At 43.1% G+C, this 11468-nt stretch overlaps 2 protein-coding genes across 5 annotated transcripts; one reads left to right on the top strand and one right to left on the bottom strand.

Moving 5' to 3' along the window:
* Positions 1-537: 537 nt before the first annotated feature.
* On the top strand, positions 538-6860 carry trpv6 (transient receptor potential cation channel, subfamily V, member 6). Of its 3 annotated transcripts, none has more exons than XM_011605834.2 (17): positions 538-672; positions 827-976; positions 1626-1723; positions 1807-1929; positions 3097-3237; positions 3312-3410; positions 3529-3704; positions 3810-3956; positions 4038-4117; positions 4215-4350; positions 4586-4672; positions 4756-4832; positions 4920-5085; positions 5211-5277; positions 5362-5630; positions 5706-5812; positions 6210-6652. In XM_011605834.2, the coding sequence occupies exons 2-17, from the start codon at positions 846-848 to the stop codon at positions 6463-6465; spliced, it is 2160 nt and encodes a 719-aa protein (XP_011604136.2). In that variant the 5' UTR covers positions 538-672; positions 827-845; the 3' UTR covers positions 6466-6652.
* On the bottom strand, positions 6649-10591 carry LOC101063726 (C-type lectin domain family 4 member M). Of its 2 annotated transcripts, XM_003966274.3 has the most exons (7): positions 10406-10591; positions 10233-10319; positions 8123-8239; positions 7913-8014; positions 7534-7685; positions 7366-7463; positions 6649-7041 (listed from the first exon to the last, which is right to left on the bottom strand). In XM_003966274.3, the coding sequence occupies exons 1-7, from the start codon at positions 10491-10493 to the stop codon at positions 6921-6923; spliced, it is 765 nt and encodes a 254-aa protein (XP_003966323.1). In that variant the 5' UTR covers positions 10494-10591; the 3' UTR covers positions 6649-6920. The 2 variants fall into 2 exon arrangements, with proteins under 2 accessions (XP_003966323.1, XP_011604163.1); XM_011605861.2 differs by lacking the exons at positions 10233-10319; positions 10406-10591 and adding an exon at positions 8312-8475 and having other exon boundaries at positions 6651-7041.
* Positions 10592-11468: the final 877 nt, after the last annotated feature.

The following is an 11468-nucleotide window of genomic DNA, read 5'->3' as shown; positions in this document are numbered from 1 at the left end:
CGTCACGTCAATATTTGTTCTAATAAAATAATTCCAATTTACGCGGTAGCCACAGAGATCAAACGGGTCACGGTCAATCTTGCTTTAGGATCTGGTTCAGACGCACATGCTTGCAATTTCCAAACTGGTTTCCTTAATGGTTCACGAGAAACAAAGACCGCAATGCATGCCGACACTCATGATACTGCAGAATTTTCATAGTGGCCATGCAGGTTTTGGTGGGAGGTAATGGAATGCAGACAAGCCTGGTGAAGACTGGGAGAACCACTGGGATTGGGGACTGGAGCACTGATTTTGAAGGTGACAGATTATTGACTCCGGTCCCAGATGGGTGTGATATCAGTTCCTGGTTCTGTGCGGCTTTACTACGGGAGCACATCTGCATTTATAACGTTAGAGAGCTCAAGAGAAAGTCCACAGGCTCATAAAACCTCATTATCTGTGTCCTACCTGCCCACTCTTCGCACTTCCTCCCACTCCACCTATGCAATGTCAACCCATCTACATGTCTCCTCCCTCATGGTTGCTCATATATAAAGGAGATACCGCAGGGATGTCACCTCTCCTTAAGGACATTTCTTTGGTTTGTTGGATTTTTTTCTCCCCACCGTTGCTGATTGTTATGACTGAAGACTACCAGGGGTAGTGGAGTGTCACTTTTGTCGTTTAAGGGTAAGTTTGCCAGATTTTTGTGTTCTTTTTAAATCTATTGTATAGTGTCTGATCAGAAATGAGCATGTATCGCTGCTAAATAATTATCGCAGCACTTCACTTCAGTAACCCCCATAAAATCCATACTTTTAATCTTTTCCCCTGTTTTTTACAGTGTGAATCCCCAGGCGTCCATGTCTCCGTCTCTGGCCAGGTCGGCTCCCAGTGAGCTCAACCACTGGTGGACTCAGCTGAGGTTTCGCCTTCAAAACAAGAAAGGATGGAACGAGATGTTGGATGAGACTTTTCTGCTTTATACCAAGCAGTAAGATCAAGAATGCCATTCTCCACTGCTTCCAGGAAAATGAAACTTACTATTTTTAATTTAGGTCATATTTTTGGGACATGGTGTCTCAGTCCCAATGTATGGTTTAAAGACAGTCAGGCCAAATGCAAGAAAAAGCTCCATCGATGTTTTTTTCCCCTGAATGAGAACTAAAATAAGTTTAAAAACCCCAATTGGGATAAATTAGGGTGTGAAAATGAGTCTAAATTTGAATAGTGTGTAAGTCTTTTCCATCTGTTATGAATCTTTCTAGGAAAAGACCTCCAAAAGATGTTCAATAATCTGTAGAACCACATATTTTGGCAGTTTACTTTAAGGTGGGACAAGTTCCACCAAGGAGAGTGTGTCTTAAAACCGTGCCTTACGGTGCCCCGATGACCTTTAGGTATGTCGACATGAGATTAGTACCCATGAAAGATAGCTTCTAAAAGAGACAATAGCATGATCTGAGAGGTAATCGCTTCTGAAACACAGTAAAATATCCTAATCTAAGGTGGTGATGGACAATGTCGCTGTTTAGTCTCTGCAATGGCCACGTTAATGAGATAATGTTATTTGGGAAAAAACACTTCCCATATGTTCACACAGTAGACTTTCAGACATGTTCTTTTTTCTTCTTTCTTCTCAGCATAAACAACATTCCTCTCTTCTATGCGGCCCAAAAGAATAATGCAGGCTGCATCATGAAACTGCTCGGCTGCTCCTCCACCAACATATTTGAGAGAGGTGAGGTTGTGCAGCGAAGACTTTGGTGCCCTGTTCATTTTGGCGCAGCATCAGTTCTTCATTTGCTAACTTGTGCCACTCAGGTGCTCTGGGCGAAACGGCTCTTCACGTTGCAGTGATGAACGACAACCTGGACGCCGCTGTGGTTCTGATGGAAGGGGCTCCGGAGCTCATCAACGAACCCATGACTTCTGAGCTTTTCCAAGGTTGGTGCTTTTGAGTTCAAAATCAAATTAAGAACTGACAAATTTTTTAAATGGCATGGCAATAACAAAAATGTACCTGTTCTGAATTATTTTGGATAGATGCCTAGATTAAATCAGATTTATACTATAATTGTTTATACGATTTATTTTACACATGAGAAATAATGCATTTGATGCATTAAACCCAATAAAATGCGTACATACCCTAAAAATTATTTTAAAAAACACAAAACGAAAACACGTTTATGAAATTGAACAGGAGTGCCAGGATTAGCCACGCCCCCTCCGGTTCATAGCACAAAATTGAGCTTGGTAAATTCAAGTTGCGCTTCAGAACAGCTCGTTTCTCCTCCGTATAACGAGCACATGAAACATTCCAGACGTGCATTTTCTCTTCTCGAGCTGATCTGACGCTTCCCCTCATCTAATGTCATTCCTTCGCGTTGTAACTGCGCAGGATATGACACGGCGGCGCTTTGACGGATTGTCAGCGAACGCAACCAATTAAAGTGCGTTTAAATATGGCGGACAGGTGACAGGATAGAGAATAAAGGCGACATTAATGGGTTCTTATTGAGTCAGTCAAACATCTAATTAAAATACTGGCCCGTCATAATGCCAATATTAAAGCTATTATTTAACTTGTACTCACTAAACTGACAAAAACTAAACAGTCTGAACTGGGATAGAAGATATGGACTTGATGGGAGAGGATAATGGTTGTTACGGGTGAGAGAGGCTAAATACACTGGATATGGTAGAGTTAAGGGTGTTAATGGACGGATGATAAAGAGTGTGATCATATAAGGTGGAAAACAGGAGAGATGGAATGTTACTTAGGACCAAGCCATTAACTATAACTACACTAATAGGGCTGATTGGTGGTCATTTTCTGGCATTGTAATGGCACATATATATTTAATCAGAAAGAGCTGTTTATCTTTTTCTTTTTTTTATTAAATCAGTTTTGCTATCGTTCTGTCTGCATCGTGCCGCAGCAATACTGTCTTTTACTGTTTAGGTGCTACTTGAGTGAGTGATGCCTTATTTAAATTTTCGTATTTGTCTTAATGGTTGTTGTTAGTTGTAATGAAGATGAGTTGCATTGACGGACCTGGAACCTGGCATATGGAAATAACTGTAAAAGTGATCAATTGTCTATCTCAGGTGTCACTCCTCTCCATATTGCCGTGGTAAATCAGAACATTAATTTGGTCCAACACCTGATTAGCCGTGGAGGCGATGCAGCTACGCCCCGGGTCACCGGTCTGTATTTCAGGAAGAGGATCGGAGGACTCATTTACTACGGTAGCCTTCTAAATCAATGTCAGTAAAATGTAAGTAAGTAGAAGGTAGAAACATTTGGTTTTCCACATTTCCAGGTGAACACATCCTGTCTTTTGCTGCATGTGCTGGGAATGAGGACATCATCTCCTTGATCATCGATGCAGGTGCCAGCACCAGGGTCCAGGATTACCGTGGTGTGTATCTTATTTTCCATTAGAGAGCTAAAAACAACAGCATTTTATTATATTTTTGTGGATTTTCTGCCTTCATCCTGTCTGACCGTACTTCACTTTTCCTATGTTTTCTACCCAGGTAACACGGTGCTTCATGTTCTGGTCCTGCAGCCCAACAAGACAATAGCGTGCCAGGCCATGGACCTCATCATGGCACGTGATGCAGAGCTCGACCAGTCGGTGCCGCTCGATATGGTGCCCAACAGCCGGGGTCTTACGCCCTTTAAACTGGCTGCCAAAGAGGGAAACCGTGTGGTGAGTGAAGCCTGGCCGGCAGGACTCACAGGGTGAAAACCCGACATGAAAGGTGAAGCAGATTATTTCACTAATCCAATGCTCACTGCTGTGACTCTCTCTAAGGCGTTTCAGCACTTAGTTAATAAAAGGCGTGTAGTCCAGTGGAGTCTGGGCCCTTTGACATCCTACCTGTATGACCTCACCGAGATCGATTCATGGGCTGACGGCATGTCAGTGTTGGAGCTCATCGTGGCCAGTCAACAGAAAGAGGTGCATGAACACATATGCCAGCCACTGTGGCATGGAATGACAACTGGGATGCAAAGATTAAATGTAGTTCTTGTTGTGCAGGCAAGAGGGATTCTAGAACTGACTCCTGTGATGCAGCTGGTTAGTCTGAAGTGGAACCTGTACGGAAAACATTACTTCAGGTAAGGTCACATCAGAAAAAAGGAAAGTAAAGTATCTCAAGTGTGCACTAGTATAGCCTTGTATAATACGTCCTTTCTCTCTCTTGTCTGCCATCAGGCTGCTGCTGTTACTGTATCTCCTTTATATTGGAACCTTTACACTCTGTTGTACATATCGCCCCCTTAAGGACATTTCTGAGAACTACACAAAGTCGGAGCTGGACCACACTATCAGAGTTCAGAAAACGCTTCAGGTGCGTGCGTGTGTGTGCGTGTGTGTGTGTGTGTGTGTGTGTGTGTGTGTGTGTGTGTGTGTGTGTGTGTGTTACAGGACATCACTCATTCCCATTTTCTACTATTATGACTATGGATAATAATGGTGGTAATACTAATTTAAAGTAAGAATAAGTGTTATGCAGGATATTATTGCAGGATTATTTTTTTCAATGGTTTCTTTCCTCGATACTAAATCTCCTCTCTGCGTTTCAGGAGAGTTATGTTACACGTGAGGACAGCCTGCGGCTGGCGGGTGAGGTCATCAGTGTTCTGGGGGCTTTAGTCATCTTACTGCTGGAGGTGATTTAACGAAACTCGCTTCATTTTCCAGCATTACGTACAAGCTGCACATCGGTGCTTCATCCTTCTGCATCTTCACACAGATCCCTGATATCATAAGAGTCGGGGCAAAGCGTTATTTTGGTCAGACTGCCCTGGGAGGCCCCTTCCATGTTATCCTGTGAGCAGAAACAATTCTAAAAAGTAACATAATCCAATGTCACCCGAGACATCTGGCATTGATCTCATTGTATTCCTGGTCCGCCAGTATCAGCTACGCCAGCCTGGTGGTGCTGCTGTGCGTGTTCAGGGCCTGCGAGGTGCAGGGCGAGGCCGTCGTGATGGCGCTCTCCTTGGTTCTGGGCTGGAGCAACGTCATGTTCTTCGCTCGAGGTTTCGAAATGCTCGGCCCTTACGTCATCATGATACAGAAGGTATGGGGCTCGGCTCAGCCTGGACTGGTGGTGTTTGCCACGCATGCGCCTCCGCAGCTGTCCTGTTTTTAAACAGATGTGTTCAGATGCTGTTCTGGCTTCTGAGGTTCACCTTTTCCGCTTAGATTATATTCGGAGATCTGACGAAGTTCATGTGGCTCAGCTTCATTGTGCTCATCGGATATTCCACCGGTGAGTATGTACTGGTTAACATATAGACATCTGGTGAGATGCTTGTGAGAGAACTGAGTATTATTCTTTACATTTACGTCACAGCCTTATGGGTGGTGTACATGACCCAGGATCCAGACTCCATGCCATCATTTCGGTCATTCCCCATCACCCTCTTCTCCGAGTTTGAGCTCAGCGTGGGCCTCATAGATCTCCCTGTGGACCACAGAATCATGACACCGCCCATCGTCCACGTGCTGCACTGCACCTTTTCTCTGGTCTCCTACATCCTTCTGCTAAATCTGCTGATAGCCATGATGAGCGACACCCACTGGAGGGTGGCGCAGGAGCGAGACGAGCTCTGGAGGATTCAGGTATCCCGATGCGGGGGTTTGATTATTCAGGCATGATTGAGCTTTTAAACACACCGCTATTCTAACCTGCTGCAGGTTGTTGCTACGACATTAATGCTGGAGAGGAGGCTGCCTCGCTGCCTGTGGCCTCGACTCGGAGTGTGCGGCCTGGAGTACGGTCTGAAGGAACGCTGGTATCTCAGGTGAGACAATAACAGGGAAGGATGTGGTGGAATCCTAGAGGCAGCTGTGCTGTTCCCTGCATTACAACTGGAGTAAGATGTCTGCCCTCTGTCATGGAATACACCATTAGATTCTCTGTATACAAGGTCAAACAGCCATGTAGTCATACGTGTCTCAAACCAGCAACGGTTGGCTGTTACTGTTGCTCTGCAAAGCAAACCTGAGGCTGAAACATGTATGACTCAGCAGCTTTACAGCGTAAACCTTCTCTCTTCAGTCTGTCTGGCTTCTGTTCTGGTTACCTTCAGGTCTTTCATGGCCTTCCAGGAATCATTAATACATAAAAAATCAGGTTAAATCACCCCCAGAAGTCGCTCCCGAAGCAGCTAAACGCGTTTTCACCCGTGTCCCCTTCAGGGTCGAGGACAGAAATGACCCGCTGTTCCAGAAGATGCGGCGTTACATCAAAGCCTTCTCCAAAGAAGACGACACGGACGCAAAAACGGACACCACGAAGGATTTCATTCCAGAACCCACCCAGTTTGGACTTAAAACCACAGAATCTCTCAACAGGAAGTCACTGACAGGGTGGCAGATGATCCGCCACAGCACCTTAGGGTTGGAGTTGGGACAGGAGGAGCCAGAGCAGGACCAGGACATCAAGTATCTGTAGCGACAGATGTGCTGATTGGAGGACTAAATGGCTCAGTTTGTAAGGACAACAGCTACTCCTGTAGTATTACTCCACAGAGAAAGGGGTATTATTTTTATAGCAGTGTGGAAAGTAGAATAATATATACGCACATCTCAGACAACGTAGAAAAGAGAGATTATATGTAAATAAAAATGTGTTAAATTGACCTCACTGGCTTTTATTTAGATTCTACAGCAACATATTGAACACTCTAGGCAACTTGGCGAGAAGAAAATGGTGGATAAATTAAAAACGGCAACGGTTGATATGATGGTAATATGATGGTAATGATATGATGGTAATATGATGGTAATGATTATTGTATAAAGTGGCGAGATGTAGAAGAAGTATTAGAGCTAAAAAAAAAAAAAAAACCTGTGGGCGTCACTGCAGGCTGACGCTTGGTAGAAAAATGCAGGCAGGTGTTTCTGAATCTACATCTGGCAGATGAAGTAGGTGTACGCGCTACATTGTTTTCTGATCCAGTTCTTCTCAGGATGGCCGTCAGTGAAGAGGTACACACAGTCTCCAGTCCCCGGGTTCTCGGCCCAGTAGCTGCAACAGATAGAGCAGTGTGATATAAGAAGGGCTAACTAAATATCTGGACCAGAACCAACCTATGACAGGAGTGCAGGGAAGTCAAAAAGATAGGATGTTAGTGGAAGACAGAACCTGAAAGACCTGAGAGTTTTAAAGTTGCTGCTATCAATACAAGTTTTAATTCCTTACTAAATTGTGTTAAAACTGAGTACAAGTTCTAATGAAACGATCTACTTGTGCTACACAGTAGTGGTAGAAGCAGGTGCAGCCCAACAAATGATGTGAACAAGCGTCCACACAATCTGGGATATTTCCCGTCAAGTCAGCGCTTTAAGTCACCTCTTCTGCAGGCGGGAGTTGTCGACCCAGGTCCATGTTTGATTGGTCTGACTCAGGCCGATCCAGTACAGCAAGTTCGATTCCTCACTCAGAAATTTCTGGAAAGCAGAGAACAGTTGAAGCATCGCTGAAATCAGACCTCAGAGCAGGAAGAAGCGCCAGGCGTACCTGAACCTCCGGGCTTTTGATCACGGCCAGAGATCCCCCTCTGTCGTTGCAGTCCTTCTGGCTCCCGCTCCAGCTCAGCCTGAAGGTCGACAGGAAGTAACAGGACCCGCCAAAGGGCAGCCAGTCCTCGTCACAGTGCTGGCAGGCGCGCTCTGGAAGGAGGAGCTTCCTTTATTATCTTTCATTGTAAACATCTGTTCATGAAAGATCTTTGAGTTTTCCGTGTGTTTTTATCCTGTTATCCTGAAGAAAAACTTTCCCGCACACTCTCCTTAAAGATCTAACTCCCCCTGAGCGCCAAGACTCCGTCTCTTTTAGCCTATTTAGCTGTTTATTATCATTTGAACACTGCGTGTATCGTATTCCTCCTGAAACTCACTGTTACTGGGGAGGTTGTAGAGCGTCTGGCAGTTTTCCAGGCTGCAGGTTGGAGGGATAGGACGTAACTCATTTTCTGGGCAAAAGTGTGATCCGGTTTGGGCTAGAATTGAGAGGAAACAGTGGGTGGAGTTGAGAAAAGGCATAACTAAGGCTGCAGTGAGGCATCCATGTTGGGTACTTCTGTGGCATTCAGAAACCCGATACTCACGTTTGGTGGAGAGGAAGATGACGAGCAGCAGCAGGATCAGGCAGAGGACTGAGAGGATCAAACACGCCAACTTGTAGCCTCGCGTCTTGTCTTCTTTCTTCACTTCCGTCTTCTTGCCTAGAGAGAACAAAGGGTAATTAGATGGTAATGTGATGCAGCAACCTGCGCCACAAACTCTCTCCTACGCACTCTTTTCTCCGTCTAGCTGGACACATAATTTGGAGTCAGGTGATATGAGTCCATCGTTTTTGTCCCCCTCATAGCTGCGGCAAAAAGTGATGTACATGCTGGGATCGTGCGCCTTGTTTTCCTGCTCTTCCTGCCTGCACAAGTCCAATTTAAAGAGTCAGCCCTACCCCCGGTGCTGCATTGCCATGGTAACCTGGCTCAGCTATTCAGGGGGGCACAGTGCGGGACTTGTTCTCCAAGTGCCTTAACTTGAACATTTGTGTCTGTTTGAGTGCAGAGACAGATACCAGGGACGCCGTTTTGGGAAACAGCAGATCACATTTCTGTTTGAAGGTCATGTCAGACGCCTTTGTGTCAAACTCGGGACAAAAACAGAACCAAACACCGACTCAAAAGACTAAACATGTGACTTTTTTCCCTGTACCAACACATTTCAGATAAGTGGGGCGTTGAGGAGCATTCAATTCTGTCCATAACTGCATTTTAAAATGTGAAGGTTTGCATGAATTCACAGTTGCAAGTATATTTGGAATTGGGAAGCTCACAGTTCACATATAAAGTCTGATTCCACCCATTCAGTGTGGAATAAAAAACCCGTGCAGACTTACATCCGGTTACTCAACAATACCGACATTCAGACCAAAGCTCTCAAAAACTCTTCCTCATAGATAGAAAATGAGACTGAAAGGATAATGACAGCAGTTAATCAGCTTAATCAGCTGGAATACTTTTAAATTCAGTTTTGTTGGATTCCTCTTCTTTAGCTTTGAAGTATATATTAATCAAGAATGAACCAGACAGAAAACATGCACCCCAGGTCAATTTTTGGAATGGGGTTAAAGGTCAACTCAAAATTAAAAAGAAAAAACTAGTGTTTCCTGTTTGACTGAATCACAGTTTGATCCTGAATGATTGTGCTTTATCTATTGTTGTTATACTCAGTTTTGTCAGCAGAGAACGCTGTAGACATAAATATAATTATAATTATGTCCGTTCTAAAGGAATTATTATTATTATTATTAGTAGTAGTAGTAGTATTGTTATTATTATTAGTAGTAGTACTAGTAGTAATAGTATTGTTATTATTATTATTATTAGTAGTAGTAGTAGTACTACTACTACTAGTAGTAGTAGTAGTAGTAGTAGTAGTAATAGTAGTAATAGTATTGTTATTATTATTATTATTATTAGTAGTAGTAGTACTACTAGTAGTAGTAGTAGTAGTAGTAGTAGTAGTAGTAGTACTAGTATTGTTATTATTATTATTAGTAGTAGTAGTAGTAGTAGTACTAGTAGTAGTAGTAGTAGAATTGTTATTAGTAGTAGTACTAGTAGTAATAGTATTGTTGTTATTATTATTATTAGTAGTACTAGTAGTAATAGTATTGTTATTATTATTATTATTAGTAGTAGTAGTACTAGTAGTAGTAGTAGTAGTATTGTTATTATTATTATTGTTATTATTATTATTAGTAGTAGTAGTATTGTTATTAGTAGTAGTAGTAGTAGTAATTGTAAAGACAATAGTTACTCCTTTAATAGGAGCTAATTGAAATAAATGAACTTCACATAATTCACTTTTAAGATTAGGTTTTCTTTCTGCATAATGGCTTCATATTTATGCAAGGAATAGGTTTATTTCTTAAAGCTGTTTCTTCTATTTTAATAAATTGTTTAAATTATGAACATTTTAAATGTTTTTAGTCTAATAAGAAAAAATGCTGTTATGGGTGTGTTAACCACCCAAAATGAGACCTTTCTCATGTCCAGTTTTGCTTCTGCTTTCTACTTTTAGTATAGAGCAACTTTTTTTTCCTTTGGAAACTAAAAGAGAACCCATCAAGATTAAACAAAATCCAGGGTGTCATAAAGATCCACGAGCCTCAATTTCAACATTGACATAATTCTGGAAAGAGTGTACCTGCAGGTTTGCCAGTCGGAAAAGCTTCTACATAGATATCCTCCTGTGGGTTCATCAGGCTGCTATAATGGCTTGTTTCTGCTTCCTCTAAGTAAAAACACAGACAAATCCAGACACATATTTAGCAACCGTCTGCATCCATTTTGCACTTTCAGCCCGTGTCATATCCCTACCTTCAGTTTTGACCTCCAGCGGCTGGTCTCCATCTCCCGCCTTTTCTCCACAGCTTTTATCCTCTTTATTGATAACTTCCATTTCCATCTTCTTCTCGTTGAGATGTTACTTGAGAAAACGGTCAGACTTGAGCTCACGGAGGGACAAAGTGAGACGGCACAAATGCAGCAGAAACGCAGTTGCAAAAAAAAAGGAAAAAAAAAACCCCAGTGCAGAATCCCGTAAGCGAATGTCAGCTAATTGGTGAAGAAACTTCCTTATTAAAGCATCCCCCTCTAATCTTTGTTCTTCCCCTAAATCACATGTACGCACTTAGGCAAAGAAAGCCTAAAATAATTTTTCACGACTTGTGGAAACATCTCGCTTTCATGATAACGTCTGGATTCAAATGGGACCCTTAAAATGATTCCACTTATTTGAAACTTTCATTCACTTTGTTTCAACAAATCTGCCGGGGGGGGGATGACGCATTCTAATCAGACGTTGTTCATCGTTATACATGCCCAACATCTACCAGAGACATCGCGTCTCGTCGTAGTTGCTGTTACCTAAACATGAACTTAACATGTTGTCCGATGATGATGATGCTGCTGCTGCTGATGATGATGATGATGGAGGAGTGGATATCTTCATTTCCTCTTTTCTTGCCTGCTTTATCCTCATGGGGAGGGTGCTGGAGCCTATTCCAGCTGTGCAGGGCAACAGCAGCTGAATGAGTCTCCGGCTCATCCAGGGCCCTTGGTGAGCATTTGGAGGTTCGACATCTTGCTCAAAGGTACCTCGGCGGCCCTCTGAAGGTGACCTGGCACCTCCAGGACACCTTCCAAGTTTTATCAACACTGGGATTTGAACCACGAACCCTCCAATTCTACATGTGTTCATTATAAAGGTTATTATTGTTTATTAAAAGGCGGTTTGGCATTTTCTTGTTTTTCTCGTCCCTTTAATAGATTCATGCTGGGTTTGCTTTCATCAGAGCCATCTTTCCTCGGTGCAATCATGGAGCTCTCACAGGTACTGACATCCATCCTGAACATCCCAGGCCAGATCCGGCGTGCGTGT

This window comes from Takifugu rubripes, chromosome 7 (genome assembly GCF_901000725.2).
Source record: "Takifugu rubripes chromosome 7, fTakRub1.2, whole genome shotgun sequence".
Taxonomy (NCBI): Eukaryota; Metazoa; Chordata; class Actinopteri; order Tetraodontiformes; family Tetraodontidae; genus Takifugu; species Takifugu rubripes.
This window is presented reverse-complemented; position numbering and strand designations above follow the sequence as displayed.

What these genes read in the sequence shown, in the direction of transcription:
- LOC101063726 (XM_003966274.3), bottom strand. Translation starts at nt 10,493, where the DNA reads ATGGAAATGGAAGTTATCAATAAAGAGGATAAAAGCTGTGGAGAAAAG. An exon ending in TCCGACTGGCAAACCTGCAG is followed by an intron (nt 8,240 to 10,232) that starts GTACACTCTTTC and finishes TGTTCTCTCTAG; the next exon opens with GCAAGAAGACGGAAGTGAAG. An exon ending in CATCTTCCTCTCCACCAAAC is followed by an intron (nt 8,015 to 8,122) that starts GTGAGTATCGGG and finishes TCTCAATTCTAG; the next exon opens with CCCAAACCGGATCACACTTT.
- trpv6 (XM_011605834.2), top strand. Translation starts at nt 846, where the DNA reads ATGTCTCCGTCTCTGGCCAGGTCGGCTCCCAGTGAGCTCAACCACTGG. An exon ending in TTTCTGCTTTATACCAAGCA is followed by an intron (nt 977 to 1,625) that starts GTAAGATCAAGA and finishes CTTTCTTCTCAG; the next exon opens with CATAAACAACATTCCTCTCT. An exon ending in TGGCCAGTCAACAGAAAGAG is followed by an intron (nt 3,957 to 4,037) that starts GTGCATGAACAC and finishes CTTGTTGTGCAG; the next exon opens with GCAAGAGGGATTCTAGAACT.